General features: G+C 39.1%; 1 protein-coding gene across 1 annotated transcript in view; it reads left to right on the top strand.

Annotated features, from left to right (window-relative positions):
- LOC136857676 (transcription factor E2F8) overlaps positions 1 to 20,030 on the top strand; it is a 97,514-nt gene that overhangs the window by 54,954 nt on the left and 22,530 nt on the right. Inside the window, exon 6 of the mRNA XM_067136523.2 lies at positions 7,377 to 7,689. Coding sequence (XP_066992624.2) covers positions 7,377 to 7,689 — 313 coding nt within the window. The remainder of the gene's footprint in view (positions 1 to 7,376; positions 7,690 to 20,030) is intronic.

Below are 20,030 nucleotides of genomic sequence, written 5' to 3'. Positions count from 1 at the left end.
AGAATAATAAACAGAATCAATTAGCATTGCCATCATGAACAGCTGTGATAATCTGCTTAACGCAAAAGATTGCTTCCTTTGAAAGAGTTGATCTACTTGACAAATAATCTTCTTGGGGTAGTATAATTCTATGATTTGAAATGAACAGATTTTTCTCCTTTATCTTTCCAGGAGTTATTATAGGATTTCCACTTCTGTAATTCTTTAACTTGGGTGATATTGAGTAAAACGTCAGCGGAGACTGCCGTGACGTAAGCTTGTCGTAGTTTATTCTCGAATTTCCACGTATCTTAAAGTTCGCGGAACGAAATTAATAATCTTCTGCTTGACTTGCGACGCAGCTTCCAATAAGTCTGTTCTTTGTTTCCACTGAAATGCTCTCTTGTCAATACCTTCTTTAAATTCTGACGTAGTTGCTTTCCGTCTTCGACTCTGATTTAGAAGTAGCCATTCAATCTAGTTTTTTTTTTTTTTTTCCCTCAATAATTGTTAGTAACAATCTTCACATTCGTTCTTTTCCACTGCCTTCTGGATCTAAATTCCTTTCTCTCGCGCCTGCGGTGAATACTTTTGCTTTCGCTCGCGGTGTCATCAGATATTTTGACGTTAATTATTCTCGGAGACCTGGACTCCATCTTTGTCCTTCTTACGGACGGAACTTCTCATAACAGTGAAATGGCACAATATTATGCCCAAGAAGTGGAGTAAAACAAGAATCTCTGCAGTGTGTCGTACTGTTCGCAATCGCCATCAACGGTATAGTTGCCACTGCTGGTCCTGCAATCGTTCTATCGCTGTATGTAGACTATTTAGTTGTACATTTCATTTCTGGAAGGATGGTAGTTGCTGAGAGACAGCTACAAGTTATTAACCAAGTTGACAGCTGGGCCCTGCAAAATGGTTTTCAATTCTCAGTGATAAAAACTCCAGGTGTACACTTCTGCTGATGTTGGCTTGTTCACCTTGAACCTTGCAAAACAGTGTCGTGCCTATGGTAGGCACCTGCAGGTTCTTTGGTCTCTAGATTGATAAGTGAATAACATAGCAGCCCCACATCCAGCAGTTGAAGGTTGCCTGAAACATGCTTAAATTTTTCAGAGGCACTTCATGGGGGCTGACCGTATGGTGATGTTAACGTTTTTACAGGCCGCAGTTCTATCCTGAATGGACTATTATAGTCCAGCATATATTTCAGCATCAAAAATTGCGTTGAACCTTTTAGATAGTGTACACCATAATGGAGTTAGGCTAGCAACGGGAGCTTTCTGTATTTGCCTGAATCCAAGCCTACCTGTTGAATCGGGAGTTCTAATTTTACGAAGAAGACTGCAGCAGATACTCCTCATGTATGCTGCCTAAGTTCGAGATATGCTGCAGTTTCCAAGCTTTAAATCCCTCTTTAATACCCAGTACCACCAGGAGCCTCTCCTGCAAACCATGTTACCTTGCTGGGGTGGGGAGGTTTGCGTGTCCCAATGAAGCAGATAGCCGAGTCACAGGTGCAACCATATTGGATGGGTATCTGTCGAGAGACCAGACTAACAAATGGTTCATCGAAAGGGGAGTAGCAGCCTTTCAGAAGTTGCAAGGGCGGCAGTCTGGATGATTGGCTGAAATGGCCTTGTAATAATACTCAGTGTAGCTTAGCTGTGCTGATACTGCTACACGGCTGAAAGTAACAGGAAACTACAGTCATACCTAATTCCCGAGGACATGCAGCTCTCTATGAATGATGTACTGATAATGGCTTCCTCCTGGGTAAAATATTCCGGAGGTAAAATAGTCCCCCATTTGGACCTCCGGGTGGGGACTTCATGAGAGTGTGCAATTATCAGGAAGATGGATACTGACATTCTGCCAGTCGGAGCGTGGAATGTTAGAAGTTTGAATCATTGTGGTAGGTTAGAGAATCTGAAACGGAGATGGATAGACTAAAGTTAGATGTAGTTGGTATAAGTGAAGTACGTTGGCCGGAAGAGAAGGATTTTTGGTCAGGTGGCTACAGAATTATCAATACAAAATCAAACAGGGGAAATGCAGGATTTGGTTTAATAATGAATAAGAAAATAGGACAGCAGGTAAGTTACTATGACCAGCATAGTGAAAGGATTAATGTTGTCAAGATAGATACCAAACCAATGCCCACCACAATAGTGAAGGTCTATATGCCTACTAGTTCAGCAGATGATGAAAGAATCAAAAGAATATATGAAGAGAGAGAATATGTAATAAAATATGTAAAAGGTGACGAGAATCTTAATTGACATGGGAGACTGGAATTCAGTGGTAGGCCAAGAAAGAGAAGGTAATACAGTAGGAGAATTCGGATTGGGACAAAGGAATGAAAGAGGAAGTCGACTAGTTGAAATCTGCACAGATCGTAATTTAGTCCTTGCTAATACTTGGTTCAAACACCACAAATGACGGCTGTATACATGGACGAGACCTGGAGACACTGGAAGATATAAAATAGACTTCATTATGATTAAGCAGAGATTCAGAAACCAGGTGTTGGATTGCTAAACTTTCCCAGGAGCAGACGTGGACTCTGACCACAACTTGCTTGTCATGAAATGCCATCTGAAGTTGAAGAAATTTAAAAAAAAGGAAGGAATGCAAAGAGATGGGATCTAGGCAAGTTGAAAGAAAAGAGCATGAGGGACTGTTTCAAGGAACATGTTGCACGAAAACTAAATATGAAAAAGCTCAAGGAAACACAATAGAGGAAGAATGGACGGTCGTGAGAATGAGGGTTGCTGAAGAAATGTTAGTAAGAAAGGAAAGATCAGTTAAGAATCAATGGATATCTCCGGGGATACTAGACCTGATTGATGAATGGTGACAGTACGAGAATGCAAAAAATAAAGAGGGCAGAAAGCAATACATACGATTAAAGAATGAAGTGAATAAGAAGTGCAGGACAGCTAAGGAAGAATGTCTGAAGAAGAAGTGCAAAGATGTTGAAGGGTGTATGGTCCTAGGAAACATAGATGCTGCATATGGGAAAAACAAGAAAACCTTTGGAGAAAGGAAAAGTAGGTGTATGAATATTAAGAGCTCAGATTGAAAACCACTTCTAGGGAAAGAAGACAAGGCAGAAAGATGGCACAGTTGTATCAAGGTAAAGACGTAGGTAGTTCTGGAACAAGAAGAGGCTTTTGATGCTGATGAATTGGGAGGCAGAGCTTTGAGAGACCTAAATAGGAACAAGGCACCTGGAATTTATGACATTCCATCTGATTTACTGACTGCCTTAGGAAAAATCAGCATGGCGAGGTTATTCCAGTTAGTGTGTATGATGTATGCGACAGGAAAAGTGCCGTCCGATTTTTGGCAGAATATTGCTCTACCTACTCCCAAGAAATAAGGTGCTGGCAAATGTGAAAACAACCGCACCATTAGTTTAGTATCTCATGCCTGCAAAATTCTAACAGGTATTATTTACAGAAGAATGGATAGACAAGTTGAAACTGAAATGAGAGAAGATCAATTTGGCTTCAGAAGAAATGTAGGAACACATGAAAGAATCCTGACTTTACGTCTGATCTTAGAGGATCGGATTAAGAAGGACAAGCCGACATACATGGCATTTGCAGATCTTGGAAAGGCATTTGATAATGTGGATTGAACCGAGCTATTTGAGATTCTGAAGCTGATCGGTATCGGATACTGAGAAAGAAAAAAATTTCTACAATCTGTATAAAAATCAGTCTGCAGTGATAAGAATCGAGAGTTTTGGAATAGAAGCAGCAATCCAGAAAGGAGTGAGGCAAGGTTGCAGTTTGTCCCCTCTCCTTTTCAATGTTTATATAAAACAGGCAGTAAAGGAAATCAAAGGGGAATTTGGGAAGGGAATCACAATCCAAGGAGAGGAAATCAAAACCCTGAGATTTGCCTATGATATTATTTTATCTGAGTCTGCAAAAGATCTGGAGAAGTTGCTGAATGGTATGGACGAAGTATTGGGTAAGGAGTAAAGATGAAAATAAATCCAAAACAAAAGTAATGGAGTACAGTCGAACGAAGTCAGGTGATGCAGGAAATATTAGATTAGGAAATGAAGTCTTAAAGGAAGTAGAGGAATATTGTTACTTGGATAGTAAAATGAAGAACGATGGTAGAAATAAGGAGGACATAAAATACAGACTATCAGAAGCAAGGAAGAGCTTTCTTAAGAAAAGAAATTTACTCACTTCAAACAGTGATATAGGAATTAGAAAGATGTTTCTGAAGGCTTACATCTGGAGCGTGGCATTGTATGGAAGTGAAATATGGACGATAACTAGCTCAAAGAAAGAGAAGCTTTTGAAATGTGGTGTTTCAGAAAAATGATGAAGGTGAAATGGATTGAATCACGAATGAAGCCAATGCCAAGCCCAGTGAAATGTATATACCAACCAACTTTACGAGCGACACTTTCACACCATACATCACAGGCACTGGCTGCATAAGGAATGGCATTACTGACATCACTGCTTTATTATCAAGGATGAGACAGACAGACGTATGAAAGTAACAAATTTGTTCTAGCCCGTAGCAGAAGATGTAGCATATGGTAAACACTGTCTCACAAGAGATGTATCTGGGCTTAATATTCAGATTAAGGATAATTGATTTTAATAGACCCAGAGGTGCAAACTATTACGAATTGTCGTTAATTATTACGGATTTCACCTCACGATTACGGTCAAAGGTGAAATTATACGGAAAAGTGACATAATAAAAAAACTACGAAAAAAGGAAAGAAGGAAAAATATCCAATGCTTTCTAGTATTACTGCTCAACCCTAGTCGTTTCACTGCTTGTGAGTTGGAAACGATCCTTATTCAATAGGTACTGGATATTAGGCACCTTTACTACAAGCATCATCATCATCAGACTTTTGCTACCTGTGAGCATTGTGAAATTCATTGCTCTCCTCCACTGTAAAACTTTATGTATTTTTTGTATTTGTTACCTGTCAGTAACTCTCCCATAGGAAGTGTTTTCACTGTTCATGGAAATTATCAGGCAATTCAGTGCTACATTAAGTACAACTGCACAGAAATCGCTTATGGTTCAGAAGAAAAAATGCCATCACAGGGGGGAAGGATGCTTCAAGAAAACGTACACTGAAAAGTAGCTGACGGGTGCAAAACAAGCTTGTCTACAAAGAATGTTTTATCACAGAACTGGTAATGTGCACATTTTATTGTGTAATATGATACACTTTAAATTAGATTAGATTGCTGTCAGGAAGGGCAAAGGAAGTGTTACTGTCGAGATTTGACTAAACAACTTTCGTCGGTGGGGGGGTGGGCGGGAATTACTGATAACCAACTTGAGGTTGGCACCTCTGTAGACCATTGAACACCAAGCGTCTGATTATTAATTGTCATGAGTTCTGGTCATTTAATTCCCGGACAACCAACCGAGTTGGCTGCGCGTTCTGGGTCACATAACTATGTGCTTACATTTGGGAGATAATTCAAATCGAACTCAGCAGACCTGAAGTTGGTTTTCCATGGTATCCCACTTCTGTACCATGCAAATACTGAAGCTGTACCTTAATTAAGGCTACAGTCTCTTCTTCCCAGTTTTAGTGCTTTCCTCTCTCATCATCATAAGACCAATTTGTGCTGGTGACATATAACAAGTAACGAAGAATTCTCAGACTGTACTTCCTACACTCTTATAAAGCACTGTTATCGTTACCTGCCAAAAGCAGTGCCACCATGCTGAAAACTAATTTGTTCTGTGCATCAGGAGTGACACTACACGCTATGCGCTCTCTGTTAGTAGTAATGAATAGTCCATCGGACTATCCACAAAGAAAAGTCTGACGGTTGATGCTGCTTTCGGTGTCAATTTTTTGAAACATATACAGTGGTATGCAAGGAGTAAGCGACCTAATCAGCAGCGAATCAACACATGGCTCATTCACCATGACAATGCACATGCACATTCTGCTCTCCCACCTCCCACCTTGACGGGTTTTGACCAAGAACAACATGTCCCTGGTGCCACAGCTTCCCTATTCGGCATACCTTGCATCCTGTGACCTCTTTCTACTCCCAAAAATGAAAAAGCAGCTGAAGGGGCGAAGATTTCAGACAGTGGAAGAAATTCAAACTGAATAGCAACGGTTTTGAAACACTGGGAGAAAATTATTTCCTGGAATGCTTTCAGTCGTAACAGTGCTGCAGGAATCTCTTTGTAGCTGCAAAAGGGGACTACTTTGGAGGTGATAGAGGGCCTGTAATGTCTAAGGTACGCAATGAACTATTTATGAGATCAGTCCATGAATTTATTGACTTGGTATTTGGATCATATAGAACAAATTTGAAGGGTAGTGCTTTGAATGGCTTGTTTTTGATTCACTGTCTGCAAATGTAGTGGTTGGTACAACTAACCAAATACAAATGAAATTTATCTTCTTCTGTTTCATTTTTTTATGAACAATATGGAACATTGTCTATTTTGACAAATGTGGAATCTTGATTTGGTATTTGTATAATCAATGTTCTACTTTACTGCCACCGCTGGTAATACCACTAATTCTTTTGCCATTTAAAGTTTACCTATAATTGTTTACAATATATGTTTGAAGATTAAATTACAACTCAAGTGAAAAAAGTTGTTAATCTATGCATAAAATGAATTTTCTTATAATTTTTAGAAAGTCAAACAGCATAATTTCCTTGCAAAGATTTTAATGTTTGTAATTGTTGTTGAATGGTTAAAACAAATAAATGGAATGTAGCAGGCATGAGACTGATGAACAGGTTAGAAGCTACTGCAGTTTATGTTGAAAGTAAAGAGTGTGCAGGTAAAACTGTGTTTTGTTCCCAGTAACAAGAAATATGGTTGTAATAGTAATGATAAAATTGCTGTTGCAATTTACCTTTATTACACCTTCAGATCAAATTAGATGTATGGCTTTTCAGGCGTTTGCTCTATTAATCAGCATTTCGTCTTAGGTCTGACACTAGACTCGTCAGAGCCTATCTCCCGTATGCAGTTATCAGACTGTGCCTCATAAATAGGCTTCTGATAAATTTCACCTGCATACACCCCAGCATCAGTGGGTAGGGTCTGACACATCCCACTCTGACGAGTCTAGTGTCAGACCTAAGATGAAATGCTGGTTAATAGAGCAAACGCCTGAAAAGCCATACATCTAATTTGATCTGATTTTTGTTATATGCTCTATTGGTGGAAAAATATCTAATTCCCTCCATGGGAATTTAGAATTTCCATTTATTACACCTTGATAGAAATTTGCTATTCGTTCCTAATGTGATTGGTGGTATGTCTTTGATCATTTACTAAATCTTCGTAAAAAGAAGTAATTTATTAATGCCATCTAAATTTAATATATATTTTAATTTTTCCAGACTGATGCTTTGAATCTAGATTTGGCTGCTAAAATTTTGATGAGTGATGCATCATCTGAAAGGAAGTTGGACAAAAGTGATGAAAAGTTTCAGTGCTGTGAATTGAATAAAGGTGACAGTAAAGGTTGCCAACCTGTTTGCAATTCTACGACTCGAAAGCTGAAAACCAAAGTTCGTCGCTTGTATGACATAGCCAATGTACTTACATCATTAGGCCTTATTTGCAAGATTCAGAATCATGAAAACAGCATCAGAAAACCAGCTTTCAGATACACAGGACCTCTTGTGGAACCTGTGATATTTATGGATGAAGGTAAGTGTATATCATATTGAATCTTCTGCAATTCTGTTACATGGTAAATTTAATGCATACCTGCCAACCCTTCCGATTTACCCGGAAAGTTTTCGTTTTTTAACTCGTTTTCTGATTTATTTTTACTTCTCCCTATTTTTGAGGAATATAACCTCCAGTATGGTCAAAACTCTTCCCCTAGTATAAATTATTGTGTGCTTTTGTAATTTTCGCAACCTCATTTTCAAGCGTACTTATTTGATGCTTTATTTGGCGAGTGTATCGTCCGTCGCCTTCGTGTATCATATTTGCCATTCACTACAGCATTGTATGTGTTTTACAACTGGGAATTCGGGACGGCAATCGTCCTGCAAGCGAGAGAGGCTAGAGCGCGGTAGTGGCTCCATTAATCGGGACGAAAGATCGAGTTTCTTATGTGGTTCCCACACTGTTAACATAGTTTCTGTGCGTATTTTTGTTGGAGTTGTAGGCCACGTGTGGTTTTCTTTTTCTTCTTTTTGCAGTTTTGTGCTTTTCCCCCTGTCAAAGTCGCATGTTAATAATGTATCAGACATATTGATCTGTTTCGTATGTGGTAGTTTATTGTATTTCAGTGCATTTGTGTTCATTCTTAGGTCATAATTGAAATGAGTTGAATGTATTTCAGAGAGTTGTGTCGGTGACAGTTTCTGGTATTTTCTCTTCATACTATGGCCACAAAACATAACACACATTATCTCCATGTGTTAAGAGACACCTATAAAATTGAATTTTTAACTTTTATGTTACAAATAAAGGAAACTATTATGCATTTTGTTCTGCGTTTGTTACATTTTCTTGTAACCATTCTTTTTCTTAGTATAAGATTTTAAATTTAATGGTCAGTTCACCTTGTAACTGTAGATATGGATGCCTTTTATGTTGTCCTTTTTTTTCATCCAGACCGTGGCACAACATACATGATGAAATCCAAGAATTTAAAAAATCTTCCTAATTTTGATTTCTAAAAGTTGGCAGGTATGTTAATGTCAGTAGTTTGTACCTGTTCGTAGGCAATTGTTAGTGGTTTCACATGTGTACTCCCAGTGAAAATGTTCTTTGAAGGACAATTTCCTGATTTTGAAGAGCGATGTATCATTTGAAAAGAAATTGGACAAAAGTGATAAAAATTTTCAGTTCAAGTTGATGCCCATGGGCTGTCTGGACATATGGGAGGTTGGGGCCCTACACAGGATGAAATTCCTGTGGATAAAAATTGTGTTTGTGAGCCACTTGTTCTTGCTTTCTGAAGTGCTTCTTGTATTTCCTTATTAAAGTAATACTTGGAATGACAGAAAAAAGCAGAAGAATGTTGCTAAAGGCCATGACCACTATATGTAGGCATAAACTAGGCGATCTCGACAAATACTGCACTCCCACAGATGAGAACAACACTTCAGTCATAAGACATTTTCTTTGGTATCACGTAGGCAGTATAATAATAATAATTGTTCTGGGGATTCCGTGGCTTACAGAGGGATACGAAGCGTATGGGTTGAATGGCAGGACAAGGAATTAACTAGAGCAGAATTTAACACAACAAATTATGAAATTTTATTCCTATCCTTTTTTTTAAATTTAAAAATTGAGAAATAGAAAATATGAATGAATAACAACAATATTAATGAGCTCGTCAGCTCTAATAATAAAGAAGTCGTAAAATCAGGTACACAACTTGTGATAATTAACAGTTTGGTTGATTTACATAGTAAAAGAGCGTTATTGCTCTTGACAGGTACAAATATTCAATAAGAGCAGGATTTGCTCCCAAAACTTACATTGCTCAGGAGTCTGGGCTCCACAATGCCACAGTCTAGCCTCACGGGGGCATCAGTTTCTTACGGCGCGTTAAGTATTCCACCTCACATTAAAGTGTTTATGCACAGTTGCCCCATTGTGGGCTTATCCGTTTCACAATAGTCACTGTTCCCAAATGGAACACAAGGAAAATTTTACACTCTAAAAAGAAAATACTGAGGCATAATAGCCATACTACGTGGCCTTAATGGTAAAAGCAAAAAGTTGCACAGGACTGGCCATAAACAACAGGAAAGGAGGTGAAACTCTTGTACTCCTTCAAGAAATTGTTGAAACCCTAAGTGGGCTTATGCCCCAATGTTCAGAGGCTAATCCTATACTACACTGGGGTGACTAAATGAGAAACATTAGTACCAAGAGGATTTATAAAATTGAGGTTTTGAAAACTTTAGTCGCCCCATGCAAGGTTGATCGGGATACGGCAGAGGGTCAACACTCTTTGTTCCCTTACATTACCTATTTCCCAGTAGGGAATAGAACAGAATACTCAGACTTGCTGAAAATTCTACATTTAAACCACCAGATTTAGAAATTTATATTAAATAAAAGAGGTTTGAAACCTTCCGCTCAAACAATCCGAAGGAGCTATCACATATCTAAAAAAAATTCTGCCATTACCTTGAGACGCTGGACCTTCCTCACGCAGGCCGCGCCCCTGCCTTCCTTTGGACACGTTGCACTCACAATCACTGGAGCAATACAGACCATACGGCTCTAAAGTGCCCTGCTTTTATAGTACCACAAAAGGAAGATTCCAGGACTCTTTAATGATGGGCTGGATTCTCATACACACCCCCGGTTTTAATTGGATTCTATCTACTAATTGGCTAGAGAAAATATTTCCAAATTTTTGATAGGTTAATTACAATTGAGGAGGGACCAGCTGAAGAGTTGACAATTTCAGAACATTTTAAAAAATCTTCAGAACCAGGTTTATAAACATCAAAAATAAAAATTTCTTTATGAATTAGAGTTTAGCCCACTATAGGGTGCAAATAAACTGATGGTAAGGACGTCTAACAGTTGAAGACCAAAATTTCTTGTAGATCACAAGTTCAGTAGTAATAGTAATAATAATAATAATAATAATAATAATAATAATAATAATAATAATAATAATAAATAAGGGCCATCCACCTCCCTTATTCTCAAGCTGTATCAAGGCAGAACAGCGTGACAACTGATCACTCCCCCACTCTCTCGCATCCCCCCCACACCACAGCCAATCCAAAACAAGTCACCCCCTCCCCCCCCCCTTTCTCAAAGCCAGCAATAAGCTCCACACAGACACGGGCGAGCAGTGCACCTCCTACTTTTCTAGTGGTAGGTTAATGAGAGCGAGGAATAAGAGAGTAAGTACTATCAAACCACTTTCCAATAATTAAGTCTGAATACACACTTCGTTCTCATTTCTTTTTTCTTCTTCCTCAGACATCCACCTTTTACGACACTGTGCCATACAACCAAGGCCATACCATCATTCAGCTTTTACTTCAGCAACAATAACAGCAACATTTTCAACAACAAAGCAGACTTTTTAAAACAACAAACGATGTTCTCCCAACTCCTCAGCAAATCGTTTTAACTGCAAAATGTCTTAATATCGGCACTTTACAAGATTGTCAATTTTTATACATGTTTTTATCCTTCATCAACGATTCGACTATGAATATTTGAACGTGTTTTTATATCAACAGTAACAAATAAGAACTTCACAGTATTCCTCAACTTCAAAATTTTTATATATTATCTTAAAACTCTGTTCAACATTGTACAAACGCACTACAGTTATCTGTGACCTGGATCGTAGGATGTTTTTTAACCCTCGAGCGCTCACGTTCTTTTTCATCACTCCAGCACTCGCGTGGCGCACTGAGTGCTCTATTAAGTATGTTAATGTTTTCATCGAAGTGAAGTAAATTCCAAGCCTGTAATCTATGTTTTATCGTTCATTAATTAATTCTTGAAATATTATGTAGTTTTTATTTTACTAATGACATTGCAGTATAATATTGTCACATAAATTCACTAAGCCTCTACTTAAACGTTAGGTTTACTTTCTAAATTAAAATTAACAAGTGTATTTTAATACAATGAGTACATTCAAATATGACATCGGTTCAGTCTATTTCTACGTGTTAACAATCAGAAATATAATTATTATGGTATATTGTAGCTCGTAGATTTAAATCTGGCATCAATGTTTAGTCCTGTTTATTCTGTATCACTGGCTGGTGCACTCCTGCAAATTTCACATGTTTTTGTGATGTTTACATGTTGCTTGCAAACAAAGCTGTGACATGAAGTGCATCTTATAGTAGTGTTTATATTTTTAGCACGTCCACACTTACACATCTTCCTCGTTTCTTCAGAGAAGCCTCCCTAACATTTGTTTCTTCAGGGCTCTTGAAACGTTGGAGGAAAACGGAAACATTTGCAGGAAGAGTCGGTACCTTAGCTCTTTCAACTAGATGTGGTTCTATCAGAGAATATGACATATTTTTCAAAAATATTCTCCTCGGGTCTCTTCTGTTGTTTTCATTTGAAAAATAGATCACTTGTGCATCTATCCCAGCTATGTCCGAGAAGGCATAGAATATTGCCAGTGGCCATCTTCTTGTGAAGCATGCGGTGGTACACCTGCCGCACATTTGTTCCACTGTGTCTACATCCCCTTTTGTTGAATTATAATCCAGGATCATTTCCGGTTTTTCCATTTCTTCATCTATGACACCGTCCAACTTTTGGCTGAATCGTCAGCATACTGGCCTTCGGGTCGGAGGGTCCCGGATTCGATTCCCGGCCGGGACGGGGATTTTAACCTTAATTGGTTAATTCCAATGGCTTGGGAGCTAGGTGTGTGTGGCATATTCAACATTAGAAATCATCCTAGGTAGACCTGCACCAGGCCTCTCCGGAGGCCATATGCCATTATTATCTATGACACCACTGTCATGCATGGTGGATAACAGCAGCACCGTCTTGTTCTTCTTCGGTACAAATGACACCAAAGTTATGTCCTTCTGGTATCCGAATGAAGAAGATTTCACGAATTGAGCCTTTTGAGGCAGAAATTCAACAGGAATTTCCCATTTGTTTTTCCTCAGTGTTCCAATACATGTCATTTTCTTCTTCAATAGAGACATTACCAGGGGCAGCTAGTGTACCAGTTACCCTTGGTAATGTTCCTTTTGGTGCCTTCAATGTGAGAAACTGACCTACCAACAATCTCCGAAGGCGAGTTTGAAACGTCAGAAGGTCCTTGTTCCTGTTTGCCATGGTACACTTCTAAATTTCCAGTGTAGATGGTTTTGAAATCTGTAAGCAAAAACTGCTTTATTCCGTATTTGTCTGGCTTGTTTGGAATAAACTGAACAAAGCTGCATCGTCCTCGAAAAGCTTGGAGCTTTTCATCAATGGTTACAAACTCACTAAGATTGTAACTGTTCTTGCAGTTTGTCACAAATGCATCAAGAACCATCCATAATGCAGCCAGTTTATCGTGAGCTGTCCTTCTGACCCTCATGACTTGTCATCAAATCGAAGACATGTCAGTAAAAAGAGAAATCTTTTGTAACTCATTGTTGCCCTTGTGATTTCTACTCCCTTGCCATCTTTAGCCCAGAGTTCCCTAACGTTCCTGTGATTAGCTTTCTTTGTGTCAATAAGGTATAGCAAGCCTAACAAAGCCGTTATATCAGTACGCGACATTTCCTTGGTATCCCTCTCTCTTTTATATCGTTTAACCTGGGTAGCTATGTACAAATTCGTGAAGTTTACAATATTGTCAATCATATTTACATCAATAATTTTGTGAAAAGCAGACAGTTCACTTGTTACACCCCGAGTCCTGGAAATATTTTCACAATATTTTTCACTTTTGGCTAACACAGCTTCACCAGAACCTTCGTCACTTGTCCCCGAGTCAAAATTCTGTTCACTTTCTGATTTAAGGTAAGGTAAGAGTGTATTCAGCCCGAAGGCAGGTCCGAACCTCCACAGAGATGTGCGTGAGCCGGAGTTTACGTGCGGTAGGGTGGCCAGTTCCTTTGCGCTCCTCCATTCCCTTACCCCCCACCAACAGCGCGTGGCAACCCATCCAAATCTTGACCACGCCCAATGTTGTTTACCTTCGGAGATCTCGCGGGATCCGGTGTTACAACACGGTTACGGCCATTGGCTTTCTGAGTTATGCTCACTGAAAATTATTTCCTCATTTTCATTTTCAGAATTGTCTTCCTCATTTTCACAGTCATCTGTTTTGTCGAAATCAAGGTGATCATTCAGTAATCAGTTCAGCTGTGGACTTGACAGATTTCTTCCAGCCCTAAATTAACAGAACGATTACCGGAGACTCATGCACAAAGCAACAAACAGTCTACAGGGAACTAATGCAAGACAATTGTAGTGAAAACAAAAGTAATCTGTAAATAAAAATATACTTGCAATCATGACACGCGTGGCTCACTGAGTGCACCAGTTGTGACACGGTGAACTTAAAACGCCGTTTAATTCACCTTTGTTGGAGAAATATTTATTTGACTTTTCACACAGATAGCTAAAACTGTACTGTAGGAATACCTAACGATACAGGTCAGCAGATTGTTGGTGCGACAATGGATATCCGTTTATTTAAATGTGGCGCACTCATTGCGCCAGCGCGAGTGCTCGAGGGTTAAATTTTAATGTGTTTGTATGTCATATAACCCATGTCAACCATTTTAAATATATTTAAAGGCAGATTTCATGTTGATTGTTGTTAAGATCATTTTGATTTATTTATTTGCTGTGAACTGATGTAGATGAAGAATACATCCATGGTATCCCTTGCATGTCGTAAGAGGCGACCAAGGGATAATGAAACTAGAACCATGAGACTACTTTTGATTAGTACCGTTACGTGAGGAACACCATGGGTCGACATTACTTGCGATCAGTACTACCCTGTGAGAAACGCCATGGGTCTGTGTTACCTGCACCTTTTATGTGCAGTACAATCAAATGATCTTAAAGTAGTTGGTATTCCATTTGGTTTCTAAATGATTTGCTATATTTTATTTACTATGCACTCTAGACACTTTTATATTGTGGGAGTGTGAAATATGTGTGCAGTGACTGGACAAGAAAAACATTTGAGTGAAGTGTTTTTCCATTATATAAGTGTTTAAAGATATTGATTGTGATAATCCTTGGCTCGATTCACATTCTTTTAGTCGTAACTCACTTACTATTAGTTTTTATCAAAAAGTTTTACCCAAAAACCTACAGTTATGGGAGTTCTTCCGGAATATAACTAAAAGATATGTTGAAGAATTACTTAGAAGACGTAAAATGCAGTTAAGACGACCTGTACAGTGGATCCTTGATTATCCGTTCCCAGAAGGTACGTTTGCCCGAATTATACGTTCAAATTTCGTGGTCCCGCGAGCTTCCTAATAAAATCACGTTGTAAAAATCCTGCATTATTCGTTCCTCGAAGAAACGATTCCCCGCATCAACCCTCCAGAAATTTCAGTCCCATCAACACTAAATCCTCGATCAAGCATTTTTCAGGAAACTGTATTTCACGAAAGGACTTCTACGGCATACTTATAGATCTTGGCGTTGACGCCCCGCCATTGCAATAATTAGAGCAAGTACTGTACTGGAAAAACAATCGGCAGTGAACTTGCATAAGGCACCATCTTAGCATCGCATTTGGGTGGTATTGTTCAGAAAATCCTCGGAAATCATAAAGCAGAGAGTGGCCGTGACAATTGGAAGGAGACAGCACATTTTGACAGCTCTGCTTGAAGACGGAACGAGTTTCGTCAAATGTTCGTACTTGTAAAACGTCCACATTATGTCCAGGGTTAGATGTTTATATTTTTACTTTTCTTTTCGATTGTATCTCCGAACAGGTTTTCAGCACTTCCCTCAGGGACTGTATAGTCTCTGGACTTCCAGGCAGGAATCAAAACTGCTCCTTCTGAACACAAATCTAGTATTTTAATATTATCGTGTATGATTATGTTATAGAGACCAGAACACCTTACCTATTACTCCTTTGGTCCTAATACGAGGGATAAGCTTTAACAGCTTCATTTCAAGTAATACTAATCCCGTATTGACTACAATCAATTAATGAATATTCAAGATAAACTTAAATATTATAACTAAGTGGTCCGCCTATTCAATACAATATATAATTTATTATATTTAGTACATATTTCGTCCCCTAAGGGACATCAGCTAATAACAAAATTTCGAAGATCTTATTTTAAATGTCATAACCATATATCAAAAAAAATTTAATGTGTCTTTCCAATTTTAATAATATTTATTTTGTATTTCTGATATTTAAATGTTAATTTATTATTAGCTGATGATGTCCCTTAGGGGACGAAACATGTACTAAATATAATAAATTATATACAGTTGAACCTGCTTTATACGTAACTCTATTCTGCGTAATTCGTACTTGTACGTAATTTCCTTTAGGTCCCGGCAAAATGTAATTTAAAGGCGTGTTATTTAAACCTTATTTATACGTAATTCGCTGTTATACGTATTGTCAGTGAAATATATCTAAGTTTTGCGTAATTGTAATGAGCAGTGCTTTTTTTAAAGAAACTACTGTATTTACGAAGTTTCCACTTTGTCGGCAAAGGCGGAAGTAGACCTGTCTCGTTTCGGTGTTGAAACAGAACACAAAGAGTTTCGCCGAGTGACATGATTGACACTTACTTATTGGCGGCTTAACAAAGGCCAACGGATCGAGTCCTCTTCGCTCTCTATCTCGCTCCTCCTCTACCTTTGTCGTTTTTGACAATCACAGTGCCGCCAAAGATTAAGTTACATTACAAGGAAAGTGAGCGGTTTTGGTGCGGAAACAAAAGAAAATACAGTAAATTTGTTTGAATATGAGAATTTCTTTCGTGGGAACAACAGAGAAGTAAAATGTCCACGGTGTCGGTACGTGGTGTTTACTGTTGAACAGTAGTTTTGTCACTCAGTTGCTTTTGATTAGCCATGGAGAACAGAAAAAGGAAAATTTATACCCTAGATGAAAAAGTAAAATTTATCTGGATGAGTTCTTAAAACTGGGTTCAAAATTAGCAAAGCGCAGTCGTCAGCAAGAAGGAAGGTACGTAGATTTGGAGAAAGCACTTTTCACATGGTTCCAGCAAAAGCGGGCTGCAGCTCTACCAATTAGTGGCGACATGCTGAAGGCAAAGGCGATAGATTTAGCTGAAAAGATGAGTGTCACTGCTGATTTCAAGGCTTCATCAGGATGGTTGCAAGGATTTAAAGATCGTCATGGAATCACAGGGAGAACAATTTGCGGCGACTCAAAAGCTGTGGACGACATCGCGGTGCAACACTGGAAAGAAGAGGTTCTGCCGGGTATCGTAAGCGATTATCAGCCTCCAAACATTTACAGTTGTGATGAGAGCGGCCTATTCTACAATCTCCTTCCCAGTAAAACATTAGCGGAGAGAGGTGACTCGTACCGTGGAGAGAAGAAAAGTAAAATTTGTGTAACAGTACTTCTCGCCACCAATGCAGATGGATCTGATAAAATTCCTCCACTTGTGATAGGAAAATAGAAGAATCCGAGGTATTTTAAGGGTGCGAAAACAAAACCTACGGAATATGAATCCAACAGAAATTCTTGGATGACTATGCTTCTAATGGAACAGTGGTTGAAAAAACTGGACATTAAAATGAAAAAGAAACAGAAGAAGATCCTTCTTCTTATGGATCGATGTGCAGCACATCCACCTTAAATCATTCTAGAGAATGTCCGAGTGGAATTTTTCCTTCCTAACTGGAACAGTGTTCTACAACCGCTTAATTTGGTCATCATTGCAAATTTCAATGTGCGTTATAGAAAAATGCTGGTTCAACATTTGATAACACTGAGTGATGCAGGAAATGAACCTCTCTCCATTAATTTGCTACAAGCTATGGACTTTATTTCGACTGCCTGGAAGCAGGTGTCATCCTCCACAATCAGCAACTGTTTCCGCAAAGCTGGTGTCTTACTACAAGAGGCCGCCTCCAATTATGATTATGGGGACGAAGTTTTGTCTGGCAATGAGCTAACGCTCCCGGAGGGTGTAGAATTCAATACTTTTGTGCATTTCGATGATAATCTGGCTGTATGTGGAGAACTACCGGATGAAGACATTATTGCTGATGTATATCAACAACGCGGTGGTGATCGACCAGCTACAAGCGATAGTGACAGTGATGGAGATGGAGATAACGACTTGAATCTTGAAACACCTCAACTGAGTGAAGTGTTAAATGCAATCGATGTGTGTAGGCGTTACATCAGTATGAAAAGTTGTAGTGAAAATGCTTTGAATTCCTTACTAATTTTGCAAAAGAGAGTTTATACTCTTAATGCAAGAAAAGTGAAACAAGCCAAACTATCTGATTTCTTTAAGGCTGGACCAAATTCAAAATAATATTTTCTGTCTTAATGTATTTATCATTTGCAAGGATTTACCCATGCAGGTCTATTCCATTGGTTTTTCAGTAAATGTATTTATTATTTGCAAGGATTTACACATGTAGGTCTATTCCATTGGTTTTTCAGTAAATATGTGGTGTATTGTGTAAGCCTGATTTCTAAGTAATTCTCGGTTACAAGTAGATGTTTCTCTTCCCTCTGATATACGTATAAGTCAGGTTCAATTGTATTGTATTGAATAGGCGGACCACTTAGTTATAATATTTAAGTTTATCTTGAATATTCATTAATTAATTTCCTAATACGAGGGTCGAGTCATAAGTCATGGCAACTATTTTTTTCTTGTGAACAGGAGACAACACAGAAAATCTAAGATATGCATTTGGAAACATAGGGCATGTACTTATGCATAGTGCCTGAAGACAAATTCCGACTTCAGGAGATTCTCGTAGGAAAGTGACAGAACACAGGCTATTGGTAAACATTGTTTTATTGTGGTATAGACAGTAAATACACAGGATTATGTACAAAGGACAGGTCTCCACTGGTTACAGACCTTCGAAATAATCACCCAAGGTTTTCACTGTGCGTTGCCAGCGGTGGGGCAGGCGCTGAATACAATTCGCTGCATGTGTATCGCTAACGTGCGACACCTCTCTCCGAAATGCTGTTACGATGTCAACTTTGTTAGCAAACCGTTGCCCACGTGATGGCTTCTTGACTTCGGGGATCAGATCATAGTCACATGGGTTAAGATCAGGGAAATAAGGCGGGTGTGGAAGAACCTCCCATCCCCACCATTGTAAACGACGCTGAACGATGGCTGCTTTGTGAGCTGTCGCGTTATCTTGTAGGATTATGGCGTCATCCGAAAGATCTGGACGTTTGGTTCGCACTGCACGGCCCAATTGGTACAACAAAAAGGAACTGTAATAAATTGCATTGACAGTGTGCCCCTCATGCACTGGATGACACACAACACCACCTTGAACATCGTATGCCAGGATTACCATAACCTTATTGGGCGACTGATTTTGTCGAACCTTGTGTCTCCGTGGTGACCCCTGACGACGCCATTCACTTGACTCTCTCTTCAGTTCAGGTTCATAAGCACGGCCCATGTTTCATTGACTGCAATAATGCGATTCAACATGGCTTGTCCTTCCTGCTGAAACTTCTCCAGATTGATGCGACATGTTTTGTAACGAGTCCACTTCTGTACCTCAATTAAGTGACATGGCACCCACTTTGCACAAAGTTTACGCATCTGTAGGTCCTTGTGTAAAATGCACCATGTTGTTGCCATTGGTATTGCTGTATGTTCCTGCAGCTCTGCTAGAGTCCAGCGCCTGTCCTCATGTAAACACTGATCGATCACCATTATCCGTACATCTTTGTCCATGGACAGTGGACGGCCTGGGTGAGGCAAATCGGCAGTTGATACTCTACCCCGTTTGAACGTCTCCGTCCACCTCGCCACTGTTCTGTAGGGCATGGCATGCACACCTAATGTTTCCCACAGCTCTGCATGGCATTGGCGTGCATTTCTGCTGCGGAGAACTGCTATTTTAATATACGATCGTTGCTCCTGCTTGTTGACTTCCATTTTGTGATGCTCTCACTCACACACTGAACTTGGGGGCATGCTTAGACCCACACTGTTATTTACATATACCATCTAGTGGCATCATATGCAAGTACATACCATACGTTTCCAAATGCATACCTTAGATTTTCCGTGTTGTCTCCTGTTCACGAGAAAAAAAAATAGTTGCCATGAGTTATGACTTGACCTACGTATAAGACTGGGAATTTTACATTTTTGTGTTAAAATATCATAATAACCGCAGACGTTTTATTTGAGCATGTTTCATTTAAAAAGTTTGGATCATTTCCCACTCGTACTGACTGGTGCAGCGAGCGCGCTTTCCAGCTGAGCTCAAGGTCACAAACAACCATTATTTCTGAAATTTTTATATATTTTTCTCTTTCCAATTTGATTGTTATTAGTAACGGGCAGAATTGAATATAATGCATTCGCGAA

Source organism: Anabrus simplex, chromosome 1 (genome assembly GCF_040414725.1).
Source record: "Anabrus simplex isolate iqAnaSimp1 chromosome 1, ASM4041472v1, whole genome shotgun sequence".
Taxonomy (NCBI): Eukaryota; Metazoa; Arthropoda; class Insecta; order Orthoptera; family Tettigoniidae; genus Anabrus; species Anabrus simplex.
Note: the sequence above shows the minus strand (reverse complement) of the source record. Positions and strands in the feature narration are given on the sequence as shown.